Source organism: Dermacentor albipictus, chromosome 2 (genome assembly GCF_038994185.2).
Source record: "Dermacentor albipictus isolate Rhodes 1998 colony chromosome 2, USDA_Dalb.pri_finalv2, whole genome shotgun sequence".
NCBI classification, from domain to species: domain Eukaryota; kingdom Metazoa; phylum Arthropoda; class Arachnida; order Ixodida; family Ixodidae; genus Dermacentor; species Dermacentor albipictus.
This window is the reverse complement of record NC_091822.1, coordinates 210,824,087-210,848,449: the sequence shown is the minus strand read 5'-3', so window position 1 is coordinate 210,848,449 and position 24,363 is coordinate 210,824,087. Positions and strand designations below refer to the sequence as shown.

The window sequence follows — 24,363 nt, the reverse complement described above, 5'->3', positions numbered from 1 at the left end:
TCCCGAGAATTTCCTTGAGCGCTTCCGCGCGTTTTCTTTGTTTATACGCATACAATTTATTTCAGCTATCTTTATTCAATGTTTAAAAGAATGCCACAGTTTCGCCCGAAAGGCGAAGCATCCATTGCGGCAGCAAATTAGTAGACAGTTATACGCAGTAAGGAAAGTAGCTTTATTGGTCGCATAAACTTGGAAACACTTGCCTTTTAAAGGCTCATTCACACTAGGTCAACACGACACCGATTTCAGTCTGCTGACTGTTCGCCTCAGCGTTTCTTCCCTCGTGTCGGCGCCTCTGTCACATTGCAAACAGGTCGACAATTTGCTAACGGTCGGCAGAGAGCTCGGCGTCAGTATATTCTGACAGAGGCGCTAACACGAAGGAAAAAACGTTGTCGCCGACAGTCGGCAGACCAAAATCGGCGTCGTGTTGGCCTAGTGTGAATGAGCCGTGACTAATAAGCACGGTGTCAGCACGCACCGGCAAGCATGTACACATCAGATTCTATGGCCGCGGCACTCGCTGTCAAAATGCTGGCGTGAGCAACCGCGGCAGCAGCAGCGAGCGAAGTGACGTTCGTGCTGTCTATCGCTTCTACGCAAAGAGCGGCGAGAACCGAGCACGCACAAAGGTATGAGCCGTCTCTAGATCGCTTTCAAGATATGGTGCGACCGCGCGCCGCCGTACGCAGTTGCTGGAAGAATAGAAGCCGCTCCCGCCTCCTTCCACTAAAGCCCCTTATAGACGAGAAAACCATGGCCAGGCGGCGCTGCTGCGCCTCCCCCAATGTGGAAACGCCAAGCAACGCGGTCGCGTCGTGGCGTAGTCTCCGCTTTGATTGCATTGTGCCGTCCGCGCTTTTCTTCGCTGCTCGTTCTCACGGCGCTCCGTTTTCGACGGCGGCATATCGCCTGCTTGCGCAACAGCGATGCAAAGATTGCCCTGCGGTTTCAAGAAGGTTGCCGACGCCGACAGCTTTTTTTCGTGGCGGCAACCTCACAATAGGGGAGCGTCTGCTTCCGAACGTGTACGGCGTTGAACAAATTGTGGACGGTGATGTGAGAGTGAAAGCCAAGTGCGTGTCACAGGTGTCCGACAAGATCGTAGACGACGTCGAGTTAGAGGTCACATCATGTTCAGAAATTTAGCCACTTTTATTTCAATTACAACATAAGTCACACTGGCAGCAGGAACTTCTGTTGTCATACTACTCGATGACTCAGGCACGTACCCAGGATTTTTTTTCGGGGGGGACCCACCACCTCCATCATCATCATCATCATCAACATCATCATCTTCATCATCATCATCATGTTTTATGTCCACTGCAGGGCGAAGGCCTCTCCCTGCGATCTCCATTTAGCCCTGTCCTGCGCCAACCGATGCCAACTAGCGCCCGCGAATTTCCTAATTTCATCGCTCCACTTAGTGTTTTGTCGTCCTCGATTGCGTTTTCCTTCTCTTGGTACCCATTCTGTAACCCTAATGGTCCAACGGTTATCTAACCGGCGCATTACATGGCCTGCCCAGCTACATTTTGTCCTCTTGATGTCAATTAGAATATCGTCTATACCCGTTCGCTCCCTGATCCAAACCGCTCTCTTTCTCTCTCTTAACGGTATGCCTAGCAATCTTCGTTCGATCCCTCTTTGCGCGGTCCTTAACTCATTCTCAAATCTCTGACCCCTATCAGCACTGGCAAAATGCACTGATTGCACACCTTACTTTTCAATAATAATGGTAAGCGTCCAGTCAGGAGCTGGCAATGTCTGTCGTATGCAATCCAACCTATTTTTATTCTTCTGTGAATTTCCTTCTCATGATCAGGGTTCCCTGTGATTAATTGACCTAGGTAAACGTACTCCTTCACAGTCTCTAGTGGCCGACTGGCGATCCTTGTCTTGTCTTGTCTTGTGTCCCAGACAGTGGCGCGTACCCACTATGGGGGATTGGCCAAGAAGCAGGCAGTTTTCCGTACTACTAGAAGTAGAGAGAAACTAGATTTGTATAGTGGAGCGTGGGACGATAGTACTGTAATTTAGAAATGTAATTAAATCCTGATCTCTTGTTCCTTTGCCCGGCTATTTATCATTATCGTCATCTTCTGCATATTAATATTCAACCCCACTCTTACACTCTCTATGTTAAGGTCTCCAATCATTTGTTGTAACTCGTCTGCATTGTTGTTGAATAGAACAATGTCATCGGCAAACCGAAGGTTGCTGAGATATTTGCCGTCGATCTTTACTCCTAAGCCTTCCCAGTTTAATAGCTTGAATTCTTCTAAGCACGCAGTGAATAGCTTTGGAGAAATTGTGTCTCCCTGTCTGACCCATTTCCCTGTAGGTATCTCCCTGCTTTTCTTGTGTAGAATTAAGGTAGCTGTAGAACCTCTGTATATATTCTTACGCGAAGGACGAGCCAGTAAGACGAGAAACTATTTACAGATTATATTTACAACAACGGTTGCAGCGCTGACCGGTTAGATTCACAGCGCGAGCCCAGTTCGTTCTTCCTCCTCTTTTCTGGAGTGATGGCACCCACGCACCTCGTTCAAACAAACAAATACCACACGCATGTAGCAATATTTTTCAAGCTTTTTACGTAAGCGTTCTGTGGTCCTTGATTACGTAGTGCCTCTAGACTGCTGGTATCTCTACTTCATCAAATGCATTTTCGTAATCTATATAAGCCACATCAAGAGGCTCATTGTACTCTGCAGATTTCGCAATAACCTGATTGATGACATGGAAGTGATCCATTGTAAGGTATCTCTTCCTGAAGCCAGCCTGTTCCCTTGGTTGACAAAATCCAGTGTTGCCCTTATTCTATTGGAGATTATTTTGGTAAATATCTTATATAATACGGGGAGCAAGCTAACGGTCCTATAATTTTTCAATTCTCTAACGTCTCCTTTTTTGTGGATTAGTGCATATCTGCATTCTTCCAGTTTTCTGGGACCCTTGCAGTCGATATACACTTCGTATAAAGAGCCGCTGTTTTCCAAGCATTATGCCTCCATCTCTGATTAAATGGACTGTTATTCCACCTTCTCCCACTCTTCATCGTTTCATGTCTTGCAGCGCCCTTCTGACCTCATCGCTAGTTATAGGAGAGTTTCTGTATCCTGTTCATTACTGTTTCTAAGTGAGGTATCGTGACTCCTCTGGGTACTGTATACAGGTCAACTTAGAATTTTTCCGCTGCTTTTACTGTATCTTCGAGATTGCTTATGATATTATCCCTCTTATCTTTTAGTGCATACATCATGGTTTGTCCTATGCCAGGTTTCTTTTTTACTGATTTCAGGCTGTGTTCATTTTTTTACGGCTTCTTCACTCTTTCACATGTTATAGTTTCGAATATCAGTTATTTTCGCCTTGTGGATCAGTTTTGACAGTTCCGCGAATTGCGTAACTCTGTGCGGCCGCCAGTCCCATACAACCGCGTAGAGCGCAGGACTCTGCGATTCTAGATACTGCGCTCACCGAGAAAGGTTAGAAAAACACCCACATAAGCACAGCAGAGAAGTGGCTACGTGAGGCGGTTCGACCGATAACTGTAGAAGCGTCATTCAAAGCAAGTAATTATTCTCCACTTCCGGTGGTGTTTTCTCTACTTCCTTTTTAAATAAAAAAATGTTGATCCATAAATATTCTCATAAACAACGGTTAACATTTTTATCATTCGCTTTTGCCTGCAGTTTGGTTGTTGCGTTGGCTCTCTCCCTTAGTAGATCGCTTAATTTCTCAACTCCTTGCGGTTTTTGTTTCCGGTTTCCAATTTTGCACGAAAAGTGCTATACAATTAAGGAAAAACAGCCGAGGTAATTGGCGACAGTCATCTTGCTTATGGGTTTAAGGGTTATTGCAGGGTTTCATGATGGACGCTCTTCCACATCATTTTATTTCCCACCTTATCTAACCCATATCACGTGTATAAGGTTCCGGGCATCTGCCAGCGTCGCGGCGAGCCATAACTCAAGGAAATAATGAAGCAAAGGGAAAAGTTAAACGCAATTGGTGTTTTCTCCGGCCGCAACTCGTTCCATGAGAGTACAGACCAGCTGAGTAACAGCCGCATCTCTCTCCTGGTCCCAGGATCAGCCTAAACAAAGAAGGTTGAACTAACAAAAGCAACAGCTATGCGCGTGACGGTTGAATAGATGGTGACAACTCAGCGCATCTCAAGTTATCCACGCGGGTGCGGAATCTATGAGAAAACTGTCCTTCACATTACAAGATATGCCGATAACTACCGCCATCTAAAAGGAGTGAAAAAGGATAAGGCTGGCCGATGAACAGCTGCCAAGTCTCAACATTAATCTGGCGGCGCTTTAGGAATGTGTGAGGAGTGGTGGCGTGGGTGGGGAGGGGGAGGGGGGGGTATGCCACTTGATTTCGGGGGGGGGGGGCGCCGGGCCCCCCCGGGCCCCCCCGGGCCCTTCCCTGGGTACGTGCCTGCGATGACTGCAGATCCATTGGGCTGCTTCTTGACGGTTCCGTCACTTCACAAAGGCATGTTCTGGAGTCTGTTTCACATGTGTCTTGCTGCTGCTCAAGAGCTGTGTCGCTGCAGTACGAAAGCACATGTCCCGGTGGTGCTGACTGCTGAGAAGACTGTTTGTGATTGCCATTGGTCTGTTTGGCGCCGCTTCCATCTGCATCGCATATAAATGAAATTAAAATTAAATTATGGGGTTTTATGTGCCGAAACCACTTTCTGATTATGAGGCACGCCGTGGTGGAGGACTCCGGAAATGTCGACCACCTGGGGTTCTTTAACATGCACCTAAATCTAAGCACACGGGTGTGTTCGCATTTCGCCCCCATCGAAATGCGGCCCGCATATAAAGGAAACAGTATGTGTGCCTATTTGTTGTGGGGATTAAATTACTCCCAATAATATGTTTTCAAAGGTAACGTTCCTGTGATTGTGTGCATATATTATTCTACAAGAGTGGTACCACTACAAGTTATGATACTTGCACACTTAGATACGTAGAAAGCATGGACAAACAACAAACATAACGCGCACGTCTCGAGCGGCTGCTTTCCGATCTGCCGCTTCCCGACGCACGCGACGACCGCGGCTTGCATTAAATACGGTCTGCTACCACACAAAAGTAGCGCGCGGCCCCTTTCGTTACCTGCACAACTAGTAATTTAAGTTGCAGCGTTTGGAAAAGGGAAACAATTATCTTGAGCTCGTCCATGCCGATCGCGAGGGAAGGCACAGTGCAATCAAATAAATTCGGGGGTTCTAAGTGCCAAAAATATGCCAGAACCACGAAACCATTATGAGGCCCGCTGTAATGGGGAGTCTCAGGAATAATTTCAACCTCTGGGGGTTCTTTAACGTGCACAAAAATCAAAGCACACGGTAACAAGGGTGTTCTTGCATTTTGCCCCTATCGAAATGCGGCCGCCGTGGCAGGGAATCGAGCACGCGTCGTTAGCGTGCTCGGTTAGCGTGCTCGTTAGCGTGCGCGTTAGAGCTTAGCGGCGCAGCACGCATGAATTTACCGCTAGCAAACGGCGGATGCCACCACAATTCAACAACGCGACACGCTATATAAACAAACGGCCGTGCACTAAAAGCAGGCATATGACTATTCCGCTTTCAAGATATTACACGTGAATGCGAAAGTATGAGGCTTACCTGACTCGACGCACTGCAGTTATCCATGCTTGTCGTCTGTCCTTCTCGTACCACTTCCCAGGAAATCTGTAGAACTTCACGGGCGGCGTACGACCTTTCGTGTCTTCGAGGCTGCTGTGGCAATCAACAACACATCAGTATTGCGTGCCACCTTTCCTGGCTGATGAGGTCGCACTCGGCATCGCAAAAACCACGCGCACGAGCGCTCCCGCCGTATAGAACACGGGCGCGCGCTAGCGCAGCGACGACCCTCGGAACTTCCATCGGTCCGCTAGGGGAGCATTCGGCGCTGGTGCCGCGCGGGCAAACTTTAGGTTGTCTCGTCTATACCCTCCAACGCTGCCTCCTCACTTTACTCCCTTTGGCGCGCGAGAGTGAGCCGCGAGCCTCCGTTCCCCTTGCGCCTGCTCGCGAAATAGGCAGATTCTGCTGGTGTCAAACGCGGCCCCCTCCCTACCTCTTATCCCCCCGCGGCCTTTCGCGGAAGGGAAGATGGCGTGCTTGCTCGCCGCTCTCATCCCTCGCGTGCGCCAGATTGAGCCGTGATCGTCGGTTCTCTTCGCGTGCTTTCACTCGCACATACAGCCTACGGCGTGCGGCGACGGTATTATCGCCCTTGGACTTTATAGGGAACATCACGACGACGGCAACGCCGTCAGTAGAAATGCGCCTCGAGTGTCAATAAAATAGCTCTCGCAATAAATACTTTCGAAGCTCTATAAGAGAACGCAACAAAACATGTTATTGGCCTCTTTATGTACGAGTATTAACACACTTTTTGGCATTTCCTTCGGCTGCAAAACTAGCCAACACTAATTAGGAGGAAGCTTTAGCTCAGGGGATCCTATCTAAACAGTCCACGGACGGCCGATTCACGTTCCTTATAACTGTCCTTCCGATGTTACTAAATAATAAGTGGCCAGCGTTGACGTGGCATGGGCAGTAGGAATCCAGATTACCGGACAGGGACGAAGACGTTTGTTTTGGCGAAAACCTAATTGATTTACGTGAGTGAAGGTACTCAGATGAGAAAAGGGCAGTAAAGTGCATGGCAAGGACGCTTAAATAGTCCCGATCTTACAATCGAAAAATTTGGAGGGCGCTTAAGCTTCGCCTTTAAGAGTGGAACGCGACAGCATTAAAAGATCCCCGACTGCTTCTCACGCTTCCCGGTAACTGCAGCTTATATAACCGTAAGGTTTACCGGGAAACACCGGCGCCAAACGCTATGCATGAAGGTAAGCTTTTCGGGGCCTCTTGCGTGTGCCGCGATGGATGGATGGATGGATGGATGGATGGATGGATGGATGGATGGATGGATGGATGGATGGATGGATGGATGGATGGATGGATGGATGGATGGATGGATGGACGGATGGATGGATGGATGGATGGATGCTATGAGCGTCCCCTTTGGAAGGGGGCTGTGGTATGCGCCACCAAGCTCTTACTATTATACTGCCTAATGTCCTGCCCAAGCTTAAAAAAAGCCACTATGAACTCCCACAACCACATTCTCTGACCCCCTATTGCAAACGTTGCTTTTGTACGTCTCCGATTTTTTGTCGTTTCCGTACTTTTCTTCCACCAATCTTCCAATCGCCTATTACTAATCTCTGTTACGGATATGTTTACTATTCCCCTGCTCTCGCTGAACCCAAGGGCTTCAAGGAGGCCAGTGGTGCCTAAATCGACCGCAGGGCAGATGTCTTCCCATTCTAATAAAACATGCTCCATCGTTTCCCTAGTTTTACCGCAGCAAGCACATGCTTCTTCTTCCTTCTTATATCTCGCTTTATAGGTGCGTGTTCTAAGTCATCCTGATCTCGCTTCGAAAAGTAATGAGTTTTCCTTTGAGTTATCATAAACTGTTTTTTCCTGATTTAATTTTTTCCTCTTAAGTACTTACTCATGGCAGGTTTCTTTTTAATTGCCGCCACCCATGAGATTTTTTCAGCCTCTCTGACTTTCCGCTTGACGTTCTTTGTTGATGTGTTGTCCATCCTACAGGCCACGTACTTGCTGGTAAGCTTCCTAGTTCTTTTCCTCCACTGTGAATCAATGTTTTTCCTGTACAGATACCTCAACACTCTCCCAACCCATTTACCTTCTTTCCATATTCCTCAGACGTTCTTAATAATCAATTTTACTGTGAGCTTCCCTCGCTTCAACACTAGTCCCGTCCATATCACGCTGCACAGCTTCATTTGTAGTCTTCCTATGAGCGCCCAATGCGAGGCGACCCACTGACCTTTGGTTCCCATCGAGTCCTGATAGTATCCCCGATTTCAAGCAAACAACCGCATTTCCAAAAGTAAGTCCCGGAACCATTACACCTTTCCATATACCCCGGAGCACGTCGCACCTATTGTATCCCCATAGCGCTCTGTGCTTCATTATGGCTCCATTTCTCTTTCTCTTTACTGTTATTGTTTTTTCCTGTGTTTCCAGATATATAATGCCTTCGTTTATCCATATACCAAGGTACTTATATTCTCTTACCCGAGGTATTTCCTGGCCCTGTATTGCCACTGTCTGTCCACTGCTTTGATTGAATACCATAACACCTGATTTTCTAACACTAAACTTCAAACCTAAATCGTTGCCTTCCTGGCCACAGATATTAGCCAGGCGTTGCAAATCACTTTGCTTGTTAGCTAGCAACACAATGTCGTCCGCATAAAATAAACCTGGGAGTTGCTGCTCTAATACTGTACCCGCCTGTTTGTATGAGAGATTAAACCCGATATTACTTCCTTCTAGCGCCCTCTCCATCCTCACCATGTACATCATAAACAACAGCGGGGATAAAGAGCACCCCTGCCTCAGTCCCTTGTTGATATGAACTTTCTCCTCGCTCCTCATCCCTTCCCACTCGACGCAAACGGTATTTTCTCGGTAAACCTCTCTCAAAAGCTGTATACAATCGTTACCTAAGCCTTCCCCTTCCAGGATATCCCACAATATGTTGCGGTCCATGTTGTCGTAGGCTCCTGTAATGTCTAGAAAGGCCACATACAACGGTCTGCTTTCTGCTTTTGATATTTCAATACACTGAGTAAGAACAAACAAGTTGTCATCCAAACGCCTACCTATTCTGAAGCCATTCTGAAGCTCTCCCAAAATGCCATTATTCTCTGTCCATGCTTGAAGCTTTAATTTGATTGCCTGCATTGCTAGCCTGTATATTACCGATGTAATGGTCAACGGTCTATACGAGTGAATTCTGTCTTTCTCGCCCTTTCCTTTACAAATCAAATTCATTCTACTTTGTCGCCAACTGTCTGGTATTTGTCAATCTTTTAAAGTTCTTTCCACTGCTTTCACCAGAGCTTCCTTACTTTTTGTTCCTAGTTCATTTATCAGCCTAATGGGAACCTCGTCTAGCCCTGTGGCTGTACGCTTAGGAATTTTCTCTTCCGCTTTCTTCCAGTTTAAATTTGTTAGCACCAGCTGCTTTTCCCCTTGGGTGTCTTTCATGCTCTTTTTTTCAACAAGTATAACCTCGTCATTGCCTTGGAAAGATTCGGCTGTTGCTTTTCGGATGTAATTTATTGCCGCTTCTCCTTCGAGTCTGTTTTCATCTTCGTCTAGGATATGTTGTTGTATTGTTGTTGACTTCCTGCCTAATAACTTTATGTGGTTCCAAAATATTCTAGGTGCGGCCTTCTGTTTCTCACGTATTTCTGACAACCAACGTTCACTTTCACCTTTTAATTTTGCTTGCACCAGTATTTGAACCATAAACTTTTTCTCCCGGTATATTTCCCTTTTACTGGTTACTTCATCCTGTGGCAACTGCGCCTTCTTTGCCTGCCTGTGCTCTCGAGATGCTTTCTGTCGTTCGGCGATCGCTTCTCGTATCTCCTTGTTCCACCAGCTTTTCGGTTTCTTTTTTTCCTTTCCAACGAACATGTTGGTTCTCTTTCCGTATTTCTGTCTTTATTACACTTATAAGCTCACCATATTCCCACTCTTTACTTGGCCATTTGCCAAGTTCTTCCTCAACTCTAATGACGGTATTTGCTATTTGTTCAGCGTTCAGATTTGGACTGGTCATTTTGCTCTCCTTGCTCTCTTTCCCAACTACATATCCCATTTTCAACATGATGCGTTTATGGTCACTCCCTATGCTGTTAAACCCTTCCTCATCGATGACCATTTCTCTCAACTTATCATGAATTCCTGCTGTCATCAGACAGTAATCAATGGTCGATTGCCGGTTTCCCACTTCCCACGTGATCTGTCCTTCACACTTAGACCCTGTATTCCCGATCACGAGGTTATTTTGCTCACAATGGTCCAGCATTGACTTCCCCGTTATTGTCGGTATAGCCATCTAATTCCTGTATGTGGGCATTCATGTCACCTAATAGGATAATTTCAGCACCACTCCCGAAACCCTTAACATCAGCGCTTATGCATTCCACTACCTCTTTATTCTTCTCTGTGCAATTTTTTCCGGTCCACAAATACGTAACGCCAAGCCAAGTTTCTTTCCCACTCATTGTACCTGATAACCAAAGATGCTCTTGACATTGTGAATTTACTCTTTTCCATTTGGCTCCCTGATAGATGACCGTTCCGACTCCCCCTCCCTTTCTTTCCGACTTAGTTCTGTTGCACCCTTCCCAAACATAATTGTCAATAACTGGTGGCTCTTCTGAGTCTCTAAGGTGCGTTTCTGTAACCGCATACACCCCTATTTGTTCTCTGTGTAACTGCTCCTCAATCTCTGCCCACTTTTCCTTTCTTCTGCCGCCCTGCATGTTTATGTAACCTATTGCATGGCGAGCTCTTTTTCTTGTTTTCCTCCTTTCTCTATTATCGACGGCGATGCTCTTCTGATGTTCCCCTAGGGGACCTTCTTCATTACTATCTGACCTCCTGAGCGCCCACGGGCCCCCTAAAAAAGCAACAGTGCGACCACCAAGTCGCCAGCCCACTTCTCGTGCTAACCTGTAATTGAAGTGGATCCCGTCTCGTTTAAAACCACCGCAACTTCCACTTCCCTCCGCCACATCGCGGAGAGACCGCGATGTGGCGGAGGCGAGCGCCATCTGGAAGTGTTGCAAGAAACCGGGCGTGCCATTCCACGGCCGGTCTCTAGGGGAGCGCGCGCTTTCCCTCGAGACCGGCCGTGGCCGCTCTTTAGCCTCCAAGATATGCGCGCGCCGGTGCGCGCGAATGGCGGACATCCTGGACGATCTATAATTGGTAGAAATGGTGGAAAAGGAGTTTGAGTTTCCGCGTAACAGAATTACGTTTGCTCGTATATTCAAATTACAATTCAACTCTAGCATGTCTGTAGATTGTGTGTAAGTCGTACTTTACGATTTTTCTGACGTATTTTACTTCAAGAAATTCAATTCAGTAAATTTGCGCTACACAGAGGGTCTACGTGTTTTATGCGTGGTTTTGTTTGCATCGTTTGGAATGACTTTTGCCGAAGCGACGGTCGACTGGACGCCGACGCTGGATTTTTTGCGACACGGGGCCCTTAACGCTATGGCGTTAATACCTGGGAAAGGAGATATCGTATTAACAGTGGGCCACTTGTTAATTTCCATGCAGCCCGGTGTCATTATCAGTGTTATGAAACTTGACCCGACTAGTACAAACGGCAGCGCTGCAGCGGCACGAACGGCTGTGGACGGCGGCGCAAGGTGATTTGATGACGCAAGCAATTTACTGCAGGTGGTAGCGCCACGTGCGCTGATGAAGTTTCAGTCATCATAAGCCATTATGGATGTTTAGGGCCTTATACATCCGCATCGAACCATTATGAATTGTGATCAGTCGCACTCCTGCAGCTGCGTGTGGCGCGGTCGTGCGGTTTCGTACTTGAAAGCGATCTGCGATGGAGACAGAGAGCGCCAACTGCTGATAGCTTCATATGCATTGTCGCCACTTAGTTCGCGTCTAAGCGTGACGCGCGGGCGCCTATCTTGAAAGCGATCTGCGATAGGGGCAGAGTGCAGCGAGTGCTGATAGCTACGTGAGCGCTGTGTTCTCGCCGATTAGTTCGCGTTAATGTGAGAAGCCGCACGAAGGTGACTTCGTTCGCTGCTGCGGGCCCTACAATGAAAGCGATCATCTTAAGTGACGGAGTGAGGGATAGTTTTCTTTGTTGAGTAAGCATGGGAATGCTTACGTTGCAGTCCAGAGCCACGTTTACCACTCTGTAACTTAGCAATAAAAAGCGATATCACAATTCTGTAAACTGCACCTAATAATGCATATAAAGTGCGCAAAATCGACGCAATATACGGCATCCATAATATACCGTTACTTGCGAATACAACTGCGCAATCCTTGTAAACTTTGTAGCATATTAACATAAGCTGCAAATTCATGTATAAAGTATGATAGCTATAAATACCCTAACAGATGCTTTTTACAAGAATGTAACATCTTTTTGTGCAAGTTGCGGATTTGTAAATTTCATGTTTCAATTTTTGTAGACTTACCAAGCCTTGATAATTCGCGTAGAAAACTTTACGCCATAAATAAAAAATCTGTAAGTAAGTGTGACTAGAACGTAACATTTTCTTTTAAGTGCAACAAAATACATAGAAATCGGTCAAGCAGTTTTCTCATAAAAGCATTTCTACGTTTTGCATGTGTTTGAATACGAATAAATCATAGTATGTTCAGAGCTAAAGCTTCCTCTTATCAATTCCTCATGCTCTCATTTAGAAACGAACTTTAACTTTAAATAAGAAAACTTTTAAGCATTCAAGGCGACGAATTCAGCAGTGTTTGAACTCCTGTCTACTATGCGAGTATACTTCCTAAGTATGGACAGCTGGGCTAGTTGGTTGTGATTAGCATTATGAAACATCGTTCCAGCGCACAAGTGAACACGGACGAGAAGAGAAAGACAACACCCGGCGTTCGTGTTGTCTTTCTCTTCTCGTCCGTGTTCAATTGTGCGCTGGAACTATGTTTCGTAACGCGAGTATACTTGCCAAGTGATAAACAATGCCAGCGAACTATGAAAATACCCATGTTACTAGGCGTTTGTGCGCCGTGATGATGGTGCTCCTGGACGCATTCAAGGGAATAGGGGTGCCAAACGCTGAAGTTCAGTCGAGTTTTTCTATTTGTTTTCACGGGGCGGCACGTCAACAAGTAAAATACTAGAGAGCACGCCGATTTACGGAAGACATGTGGCTGAGGATACCTGAGAGCCTCGTTCTCTGTCATGTACTTGTGCAGGAGCTCCTTCTCGTCGTCGTCTTCTGAAAGCTCGTCGCCCACGGTCAGCACGTTGCTCAGATGAAGCGACCCACCGGCGTTCAGCATCTGTGTGCAGAGCATCCTCGATTATCATGTATGACAGCTTTTTCTTGCGATAGAAATTACATGGACAAACGAGGCGCATTTCTGCCGTCGACGTGATGTTCCGTATGAAGTCCAAAGACGATAACACCGTTGCCGAGTGCCGTATGCCGTTATGTGCGAGTGAAAGCGTGCAAGGGTGAGCCGACGACGGCGGCTCAATCTCGCGCGCGCAAGGGAGGTAAACAGGAAAGAAGCGCACTGTCTTCTGTCGCGCGCAAGGCACCAAGGGGCGGGGAAGGGGGGGGGGGGCGTTTTACTCAGGCGGTTACTGAACATGGCGCGGCCACGTGGGCCCTATCTTCAAAGCGAACTGCGATGAGTACAAAGTCTAGGCACGCCGGCGGCTCATAGCTTCGCGTGCGCTGTGTTCTCGCCGCTTAGTTCACGTTAAAGCGAGAGGCAGCACGAAGGTCCATTTGCTCGCTGCTGCTACCGCGCTTCCTCACTCCAGCATTATGACAACGAGTGTCCGCGATCATCGAGTGACGTGTGTTCATGGTTGCTTGCGCATGCGTGACACCGTGCTGGCTACTTTAGTTAGACAGCGGGTGCTTACAAGTTTACACGGGCGATAAAACTACATCCTTACTTCGTATCGCTGCCTTGTGTTTGAATAGAAGCCCACCCTAATAAATGGTCTTTGTTCTTTCCCGAAAGCTTCGCGCAAAGTATTCGTTGCAGCGCGCGCGGTCTCGCCTTCCTTTTCTGGGATTGTCTGGGCGCTCGCGCACAGCGAGGCGGCGCCACACGGAGCTGGCCGGAGCGGGCGCGGCGCCAGTGCTCGATCCCCCGGCGCGCGCGATCAGAGCGTGCAGGAAAGACCAGATGGTTCATCGGTAACAATTCAAAGCGGTATGGCGGGCTGCGAGTTCTGCCGCTTTAGAGGTTATCTGCTACACCTTGGATTTATCTGTGCCCTGTTTGGCTGGAATCATAAAAATCAGCTGCTGAGCTGGTAGCGAACTCGAGCAACCGGTATAAAAAGTCGCAGTTTTGCACCAACTGCGAAGCACCAATTGAGATAGCACATTGGTCGACAGCCATCCGAAGTAGGAAAGTACTGTTATCGACCGTATAAACTTCTAAACACTCGCTTACCAAGTAAATTAACAAGCATGATACCAGCGTGCAGAGGCAAACATGCACGCATCACACTCGATAATCGCTGACGCTCGCTGTCAAAAAAACGCTGGCATGAGGAACCGCGGCAGCAGCAGTGAGCGATGCGACCTTCGTGATGTCTATCACCTTAACTCAAACTGAACGGCGAGAACACAGCACACGCAAAGCTGCAAGCCGTCCACCCACATAGTCTCTGCTCCCACAGCAGATCGCTTTCAAAAGTAAGCCCGCGCGATCGCGCGCGGCTGCGCGTTGCTGCCAAACATTGGAAAACATTGGAAGGAAAACTGAGGAGAGGCCCTCCGTGCGCTAGGAGAAAAGTGTGGAGGAAATGACGTAGTAGGTTCACCTTTTTTGTCTGTCTTATTTCTTTTGCTCTAGCGGCCATGTTACCGGGCCAGAATAGCGGCTTTCTCATGGTCGTGCGCGCTTACACGTGTTGCTCCGTAGGTTTCGTATCGTGGCAAAGGCGTCGGGCGGGCAAGTATTGTTTCCGTGTTTCGTTGTGCTGCGTTATCTGGACCGTGGTCTCCCGGATGTTCCTATGACCAGCTTGGACAGCTAGGAGGAACTAAAGCTCGTGAAATGAACGCGCATGCAATGTACGCAATGTACCACGCCATGCCAATGGCCACGGACAATGGAATATCTGTGGGACATTTTGCCATCATGCTAACGTGCCATGGTAGGCCGAAGCCAATGCGTTTCAGAATCTGTACAATGAACGTCTTGTAGGTCAATGATTTCTGCTTTTGACCGCGCATGGTGCATTTGCGGCACGTAGAACGTAGGTTATTCAAGAATGGATAATCCTGGTTTTAGAACTTCGTGTTCAGAAACAACTTGCTTTTATGCATATTGTTGCGACTCGGGGTTCGAAGACGTGGGTTACTCTTTTCTCGTGGAGTGAGTGAACGGTAGGCTGGGTCCAATGTTCAGGACGTTGGAAAAACACGTATATATTTACATAAGTACAAGAAAATGCAAAGAAATACAGAAAAGTTGATGAATAAATGGCAGTCGCTGATCACTGACCCCGCTGACCGTAGCTCCTTTTACGCTGTGTGTGATCTTTGTTTAGCCACTTCCCCCAATACGCTCCCGGGAGTCGATGACATCATGTCCCACCAGTCCGGAGGTAGGTCGCGCTTTTCGCCTACGCTGATCGTACACAGAGGGTCACACTGAGTGGGCCGGGTCATACTGAGCGGGTCATACTGAGCGCATCTCTGGCTTGGACACGCCAGTCTGTGCTGCTGACAGGTGACAGCCGTATCATTGCTAATTGCTGAAACCTCTCATGAACGAGGCATTCCCGCGCTGGCCATAACTCATCCATGTCGAGAACCACCCCGACGAGGCCGTCGGCCCTTTCACCATAATCGGGCGAGCCGTGACTGAGGGGTGTCGCGGGGCGAGCGGCCGATCACAACAGCTCGTCGACCGCCTGGAAGAGGGCTTGCAAGTAGGCAGCTCATCGGTGCCCCTTCAAGAATGCTTGGCCACTCAGCAGGCTCAGCTCCGGCTCAAAGTCCCAGGCTCTCCTGGAGGGTCGGAATGCCGATCACAACGGCCCCTCCACCGCCAGAAAGAGGGTTCAAACGGGGGCAGCTTATCAGTGCCGCTTGATGAGGCCTTGGCCGCTCAGCAGGCTCAGCTCCGGCTCGAAGTCCCGGGCTCGCTGGGAGAGTTGAAAGGCCCGATCACAACAGCCCGTCCACCACCAGGAAGAGGGCTCGAAAGGGGGCATCTCATCAGTGCCCCTTGAAGAAGCCTTGGCCGCTCAGCAGGCTCAGCTCCGGCTCGAAGTCCCGGGCTCGCCAGGAGGATCACGTCCAAAGGCTATCTTGGAGGGAGGGTTGGCGGCAGGTCGTAGGCTCGGAACTGGCATTTTAGTGACCAAGTCCGTACAGCACCCGAGCAGCGACAAGGCAAGCGCCCCAAACTCCCTCCGAGGTATGCCAGGTAATACTCCCTCTCACTTAATTAATACCGAGGTCAGAACCAGCGAGCGCCAGAAAGGCAGCCATAGAGGAGCACTGCTCAAACTAACCTAAACAAATTAATTAGTAAATTAAGTTCCACACCCTAGACAAAGTTTAAATGGTAGTGTGCCTAACGTTTTGGTCAATTTAGTTTTTATCGTGGCTCAAAAATGCGCAACTCACGCAGCTCTGAGGCAAACGATAAACAATTGCAGATCGATTAGAACAGAACAGACAAAAATAAAACCAACACACAAAAAAAACTATGTTCTCCTTCGAAGCATAAACACCGAACAAACGACATAGCTCATAAGTCGGCTACTTTCAGCCACCTTTTTCCCTCCCTTTCGAAACGGCCTCAAGACCACTGTCAATTTGGTCACGGTACAACGAGGTTGAAATTAACTGGGATACTTCCCCGAAAACGTGTCCCGCGTCTCCAACTCCATCCTTCCGAACCAAAAATTACACGTAGCGCGTGATTCACAAGTCACCAAAACGAAAGAAAAAGCCGCCATTTTGAACCACGGGATTCGTCACAGCGATTGAAATGGACAAAGGGATCAGTGCAACGTGCCGAGTTACTCGTTCTGTCAGCGCCACGTGCCAGTACCAGCGCCTCTAAAGCGAAACGTACTGGGCTCTGCTGACCGGGTTACTTTATTCTAAATTAATTGGTAGAATACTATTTCAAACATAAAAGAAAACAAAAGCTACACTGTCTACGCCCAAAAACTTTGAAGAAAAATTGCTTTCCTAACGCGAACTATTTAAATTGAAAAGTAAGATGTTCTTAATAACTAACAAAAATGCATTGCGTACTAATTAAAAAAGAAACAAGGCTATCAAAAAAGCTTATACAAGCGCTCAAATTGCAATAACTCTTTCTTAATGAGCGCTCGAATGGGTCGCCGACTGACAGCCTTTGGGCCATGCTGGGCACACGAGATGCAAGACCTACACTCTTAAAAAGGTTGCACCCTTTGGGGTGTATATTTGTCCCACAACAATAATCGTCATCTGCCTAACTTGCGTTTCCTTTCTTGAAAACTCGGCGCTCGCTACTTTCCTGTCGAGAATGCTGCGTCACACTGATAACGCGCGTGCCGTTCGTGACTGGGAAGTACCGGGCTCGCAGCGTTAAAAAAAGGAAACGCGGGCCAGACAGATGACGATTATCGTTGTGGGACAAGATAAGCCCCAAAGGGTGTTAATTTTTCTAAGAGTGTACGTTTCTCTCTGCCGTCAACCATCACTCCATGTGCTCGCGGCTTGCTGTCTCGTTCCTAAGGGGGAGGCCGTAAACGCGGGAATAGTCATTTTGCCTTTGTTCTCCTCGCAGCGCACTCCCGCTCAGTGACTATTCGACTGGCCCAGTTCCGACGCGCATGCCTCAGCCCAGTTGAATTTTATTGCGAAGCAATACTACTTTAGGTCGCACTTGAGCCCGTTTCGTGGCGAGGCGGTGGTAGGCACCATTGACCTTTAGCGTGACCTCGCTGCGTGACGTTACACCACGTGACCTAGAGTGACGTCACACCAGCTCTGTAAAAACGGGGCCCCATCTCACGCCGTTGCGAGGCGAGGCGGTAGCCACCAACGGCGGCCTAACTCCCGCTCCTCTCACCAGGGGCGCTACGGTCGGTGTGACGTCACACCAGCTGTGTAAAAACGGGACCCCATCTCACGCCGTCCCGAGGCGAGGCGGTAGCCACCAACGGCGGCCTAACTCCCGCTCCTCTCACCAGGGGCGCTACGGTCAGAGTGACGTCATACCAGCTGCATAAAACAGCTCCGCTCCTCTCGCCAAGGCAGTCATACAGCCAGATGTTACGATGGTGCCTACGAACAAGGCAGCTCAGCAGAATGCAAAGAGGAAGCATCAGCGAGCTACGGAGACGGAAGAAGAACGACTTTCTAAGCGGCGTGCCCAGTATGCAGCTCGGCGACAACGTGCAACCTCCTCTGTGGAAACAAAAGCAAAGGAAGAAATTATGAGTTTGCCCGACAGTGAGTCTCCTTCTACTAGTTCAGAACACTGGAACGCGACTAAACGGCAGAGGCGTGTCCAAGAAACCCCGGAACAGCGGCAGCAGCGGCTCGAGAATGAACGTGCGTTTCGAGAGAAGGAAAACGAAAAGCGAAGAAAACAGCGTGCAGAAGGAACACCCCAGCAGAGAGCGTTCGAAGAAAAGACGAGAAATCTCTCACCAAGGCTGGCCCAACTCAACCCGAAGGACACATTGCAGTAGAACTGTAAGCCGTAACACTAACATAACCCAAGACTACCACCAGCCATACTACCAGCTGATCCGAGAATAACACACTATTGCTTCGCAATCACCAGGCTTAATCAAGCTAAGCCACGGCTGTTTTTTTTTTTTTACGCCGCACCTCTACTCGCAGAGACGCGCTGTCTCTTGTCGTTATCAACCTTTCGCGACGCCTCCGTTACCTGAATCGCCACAACGAACCCTTTACGGCTCGGCGCGATGGCCTGTCCCTCTGTCTCACGGACGCTGACGTGGCGTCTTTCACGACTTTTCGATGCGCCGAATACTTCACTCTTTTAAACCTCCGCAGCCTGAACCAATTTTTCGCTGCCAGGTGGTCACTGAATGTGTCACTAGAAACTCTGAGCGTCGGGTTCCTGCCCTGCTTGGCCACTACGGCATTCACTCCATTTGGCGATTCCGGAACGTCGATCAAGTGCGTTGGTACGAGAAAGGTTTTTAGTGCCTCCTTTACACTGTTAGGGCTACTGAAACAAGCCTCGTCCTCGCAAGCAACGCCTTTCCAGATAGCCACTGCTTGAACTTTGCTCTCTATTTTCGGCAATGTCAGAGAGTCACTCAAGTGCTGAGGCACGAGAAAGGTATCCAGCCCTACACTGACCCTCGTAGATTTGCTGGAACAAGCCTCGTCCCCGCAAGGAGAGCTCACCGGGATGGCCACTGGGTCGGCTTCGGCGTATGACTGCACTACGCAGTCACCGATGGTGGAGCCCTGAGCGACCTCTGCCCCGTTCTGCCGCTTCGTGCGTTTTCTTGGCTCGGCCGCTACCGTATCTGGGTCCATCCCAGACAATTACGAAAAGTCGCCAAAGTGCTCGAACACGAGGAAAGTCTTGAGCGCCTCCTTAACGTTCTCATGGCTACTGGAACAAGCCTTGTCCTCGCAAGGGACGCGCTCCGGAATGGACCCTCTCTGAAGACCGCCAACGGCCTCGCGCTCTGTCTCTGAGAATTTCGCCGCCTCGCACTTTTCGTACTCTTCATTTACTGGCGCAACCTCAGTGTCTTCGACAGGACAAATTTTGTACCGGTCACTTTGATTGTGTCTCTCGCTCTTCACAGAAATGCCGAAATGGCGCAACAATGCCTGTTTAGCCAGATCGTACTTATAGAAGTCGGCATCAGAAAGGGGAGCTAAGCAACAGGACACGCTATAGGGAAGTACTCCCAACAACCATACCGACCAACAGTTACGGTCCAGCTGCACTTCTGTGCAAACATTCTCGAAAAATTCAAGAAAGCTTTCGATGTTTTCGCCGTCCTCGAATGCGTGCCGCCTAAACCGTGCCTACAGTGCCCCGAGATACTGGAGTTCCCTGTCCAATTTCTCCATTTGCATTCTGAACTGTCGCGTTGGCTCCTTCCTTTCCCGTTCGCGTTCTTCCCACTCTCGCTTTCTCTAGTACTCCTCGCGGTCATCCTGCTCTCGCTTTTTCTGGTACTCGCGTTCATCCTACTCTCGCTTTCTCTGGTCTTCTTCCCTTTCGCGTTCGCGTGCCTTCTGTTCCTGAATATCCTCCCAAACCTCCACGATCTCCTCGTCATATCTGCCCATAATGGCAAAGCTTTAGCGCAATTAAAGAAAGACAGGAACGTGGCAGAGACACAGGACATTGCTCACTTTCAACTGACGTTTATTAAAACACAGAGGCGAATATATAGCGAAGCAGGTATGAAGGATACAACAATGCAAAAGATAAATCACACTCTACGCATGCGCACGTCATTGCCGTCCAGGAACGCGATTTCCTTGTCAGAAAGATTAACTGACGGTGTACTACAGTCTGCTCCATTTTTTTCGCATCAGCCGAGCTTCGATTATTTCACGCATGCAGCGGTCTTTGCTCCTGGCCTCCACTGTGCATGCGCCGAACATTGGTTTGCACATTTTGCCGGGACAATCATGGCAATGTTCAGAAACTTCTTAGTCCCTTGGTTTTGCCACATTTCGCTTGTGTTCTGCAAGCCTTTCATTGAGGCATCTGTCAGTTTGTCCTACGTATAACCGACCACAAGTTCACGGAATGCAGCAAACCACCCCTTGCGAGCACTCCACAAACTTTTTCTTATGCTTCACTTTACGTACCCTTAATTGTTTGGGAAAAGGGTCCGTCAGCTTACACAACTTTGATAACTTCTCCGGGGCAGAGAATGTCAACTTCACATTCGCCTTATTGGCAACCTCCTTCAGCCTATGGGAACCAAACAATCAAGGGGAGCATAGTAAAGCATACAAGAGGAGCATAGAGTAAAGTGAAGCATAGGAAAAAAATTGGTGGAGTGCTCGCAAGGGGTGGTTTACCGTATTCCGTTAACTTGTGGTCGGGTATACATAAGGCGAATTGGCAGCTGCCTCAATGAAAGGTTTGCAGAACACAAGCGAAATGTGGCAAAGCCAAGGGACGGAAACCTTTCTGAATATTGCCATGATTGTCCCAGCAAAACGTGCAAACCAATGTTCGGCGCATGGACAGTGGAGGCCAGGAGCAAAGACCGCTGCATGCGTGAAATAATCGAAGCCCGGCTTATTAGAAAAAAAGAGAGCAGCAGACTGTGTTAGTACACCATCAATTAATCTTTCTGACAAGGAAATCGCGTTCCTGGACGGTAATGACTTGCGCATGCGTAGAGTGCGATTTATCTTTTGTGTTGTTGTATCCTTCATACCTGCTTCGCTATATATTTGCCTCTGCGTTTCAATAAACGTCAGTTGAAAGTCAGTACTGTCCTGTGTCTCTGTCACGTCCCTGCCTTTTCTGAATTGCGCTAAAGACTTTGTTATTATGGGTAAAGCGTACCAACTAGCCCAAGAATCAGCCTTGTTGATCATCTCTGCCAGTTGCCTCTGTCGCATCGACGACTTCCGCCTCCTTTAGCTGCTTCCCACACTCAATCCCGAATTCCCCGCATATCACCTTTAGATCCGTTTTGCGCAACTTCCTCCAACCCATGGCTACCTCTCTTTTGCCGACAAGTTTTTCAAGGAATTAGGTGTAGAAGCAAAGTATCTTTCAACAAGGCTTCCTACACCCTTGTTTCCAGGAAGAACCACGTTAAGCCTGGCAACTCTCAAGGAGAAAAGGTCGTGCACACACCATGCCAAAGTCGAAGCGCTGCGCGGACTATCCCACCGCGGCCATCCAAAGTTGCGACTCGGGGTTTGAAGACGTGGGACCCTCTTTTCTCGTGGAGTAGCGAGTGAACGGGACGCTGGGTCCGATATGCAGCATGTTGGACAAACACGTATACATTTACATAAGTACAAGAAAATGCAAAGTAATACAAAGAAATGAAAAGAAATACAGAAAAGCTAATGATTAAGTGGTAGTCGCTGATCACTCCCGCCGTCCGTAGCTTCTTTTGCGCCATGTGTGATCTTTGTTCAGCTACTTCTTCCAATCCGGTGCTAGGAGGTCGACGACATCAGGTACCACCAATCCGGAGGTAGGTCGCCCTTTTCGCCGACGCTGACCGTACACTGAGAGGGTCATACTGAGCGGGTCATACTGAGGGCATCTCTGGCTTGGACACGCCAGTTTGTGCTCCTGACAGGTGACAGCCGTGTCATTGCTAATCGGTGAAACCTCGAACAAGGAACTCCTGCGCTGACCATAACTCATCCGTGTCGAGAACCATCCTGACGAGGCCGTCGGCCCTTTAAACATAATCGGGCGAGCCGTGGCCGAGGGGTGTCGCGGGGCGAACGGCCGATCACAACAATATTAGAACACATGTTGCTGAACTGTTGCTTGTTTCTCGCAGCCCTCACGACAGCACAAACCCTTTTAAGCAGAGCGCGTATGAGGTTCAAACACCTGCCGAGGTGTATAACAATGCACGTGCTGACAGAGCTTTAGGCAAAATATGTGCATTTTGCTGCCCTCGGCAACGTGCGTCGGCCAATCGACGCTTCATCAGGGAAGAATGGTTGTTATTGTTAAAACATTAATTGAAATAACCACCGAGGAAGTGAATCCATCACGACGGGCGGAGGGACGAAGGGGAGGCGCAGGGAAGTGCAGGTTAGCGGATTCACTGCAAGAGTGAGCAAGGCTCCACAGAACGTACGCCTGCGAACACATCAAACGACTTCTATAGTCGCACGTAGGCCGGATCTACACGTCTACTGTTCTGAACCATGCGCAGGCTATTACAAAACTTTGGTTCCGCGAATCTTTACGTACCGTAGGAAGAAGGCACCTCTGGCCGCAGTCAATGACTGTAAAAGCGGAGTCAGAAACGACATTCTGCCTCCCGACCGACGCGCTGTGGTAGTGGTGCACGGTTACCCCAAATTTGTTCAATAAAGCACGACGACTCCTCAAGCCGCAGAGAGAATAGATGTTTGTGCTCATATACTAAAGATGGATTGCAAATAGGTCAGTGCGTCGTACGTGTCTCTAGCGCATTCTTGCAGTGCAGTGAGAAGGCGTACATTTTTTTTTCTTTTTTTGTATCGCCAGACGTCTAGCTCGCAAGTCCTTCTGAGCGCCCCAGGAAGTCCAAGCAGATAAAAGCAAGTAGGAGAGTACGCATTTGGGCTGGTTGGTTCATGATTACCAGCAGTAAATAGCGCTAAACAACAGGACAAGAAGAGGGACACAGACAACAGTGCTGACTGACAAACAAGTGTCTGTATTCTTTGAGTCAGCATATCTATACTACGCCGCTATCCCAAAGCACAAAACCAACAGAATTCAGCATGCGCAGGGGCAAAAATTGCATATAATGCGATAGGAAGGCAATCTCTTTCGGAAGGAGAGAAATAGAGGGAAGGTTTACACATGCTTCGCCGCTAATATGAATATCGAAAGCTTCAGAAATAAGACGTGCGCGGTCATTCCGCTATTTTGACAGATGTGTCACATCTTTAAAAGACGGCTTGCAGCCGCATTCATTGCAATGCAGTGATAATTGACTATCTTTAGCTCGTTGATCAACTTTGTTTGAGTGTTCGCGCATGCGGTTATTGACGCGCCGCCCCGTCTCACCGATATAAAACCGCTTGCATGAAAACGGAATCCTATAAACCATACAGTCACAACAGTCAACAACAAATCTCTGTCTGTGCTGCTTTTTGTAACTTTTTTGTTGTTCTCGGTCGCCCGATTAACTTGATGGCACAGGCTACCTAACTTATTTCTGGCAGTAAACAGCAATGTAACGTCTGCCCTGCTGACCACCTTTTTGAGATTATGCGCAACCTGGTGCACATATGGGATAACCGGAGCCACCTGCCGTGAGCGATTCTCAGATTGAGTAACTGCCGATTGCTTGCTGTTAAGGCTTGTTGCGAGGCTTTCAGCCATGCTAGTTAAAAGCGTTAACGGGAAACCTGCGAACTTCAGCCTGGCTACTTGCAATTCGAAACTTGCATCTACTTGGTGGTCACAAAACCTGATGAGGGCCGCCTTCATGCAATATCTTGCAATACCGCGCTTGGTTATCTTTGAGTGCGCGGAGGAAAGGGAAGAAGGCTCTTATGAGACCGAGGAGCGTAACCTCAACATACATGATTGCTTGAGAACGATAGCTCGAAGTCTAAGAAACGCAGCTTGTTGTCTGACGGATGCTCCGTAGTTAATTCAAAGGAATCTAAAGCTATGCGGAACAGGTAAAATATTATAGCAGCAGGAGGCTGCGCGTCAGTAGTGTTAGTATTCTAAAAATTTGAAAAGTCATCAACGTATCGCATCGCTTTTACAGTGCTCGTCTGGCTGAGCTTAGTTTCAAGATTGCGGTCATAGCTGGCCAATAAAATGTCGCTAAAAACTGGGACTATACATGAACCGATGTACACACCTTTCTTTCGTATAAAAAGCTTATCCTGCATGGAGACGAAAGTGGAAAGCCTGTAAAACCTTAAGAGCTCTAAGAACCTGTTGACATTGATACCACATGCATTCCGAAACTTAAGAACGCCGTATTTGTCAATGCAATGGCCGACTTCAAT

General features: G+C 48.4%; 1 protein-coding gene across 10 annotated transcripts in view; it reads right to left on the bottom strand.

The window, feature by feature from the left end:
* Positions 1–24,363, bottom strand: part of LOC135896749 (kinesin-like protein KIF12) — a 535,077-nt gene that overhangs the window by 173,535 nt on the left and 337,179 nt on the right. For all 10 annotated transcript variants that reach the window (XM_065425246.1, XM_065425247.2, XM_065425245.1 and 7 more), the window contains exon 12: positions 12,849–12,970. In XM_065425246.1, coding sequence (XP_065281318.1) covers positions 12,849–12,970 — 122 coding nt within the window. The remainder of the gene's footprint in view (positions 1–12,848; positions 12,971–24,363) is intronic.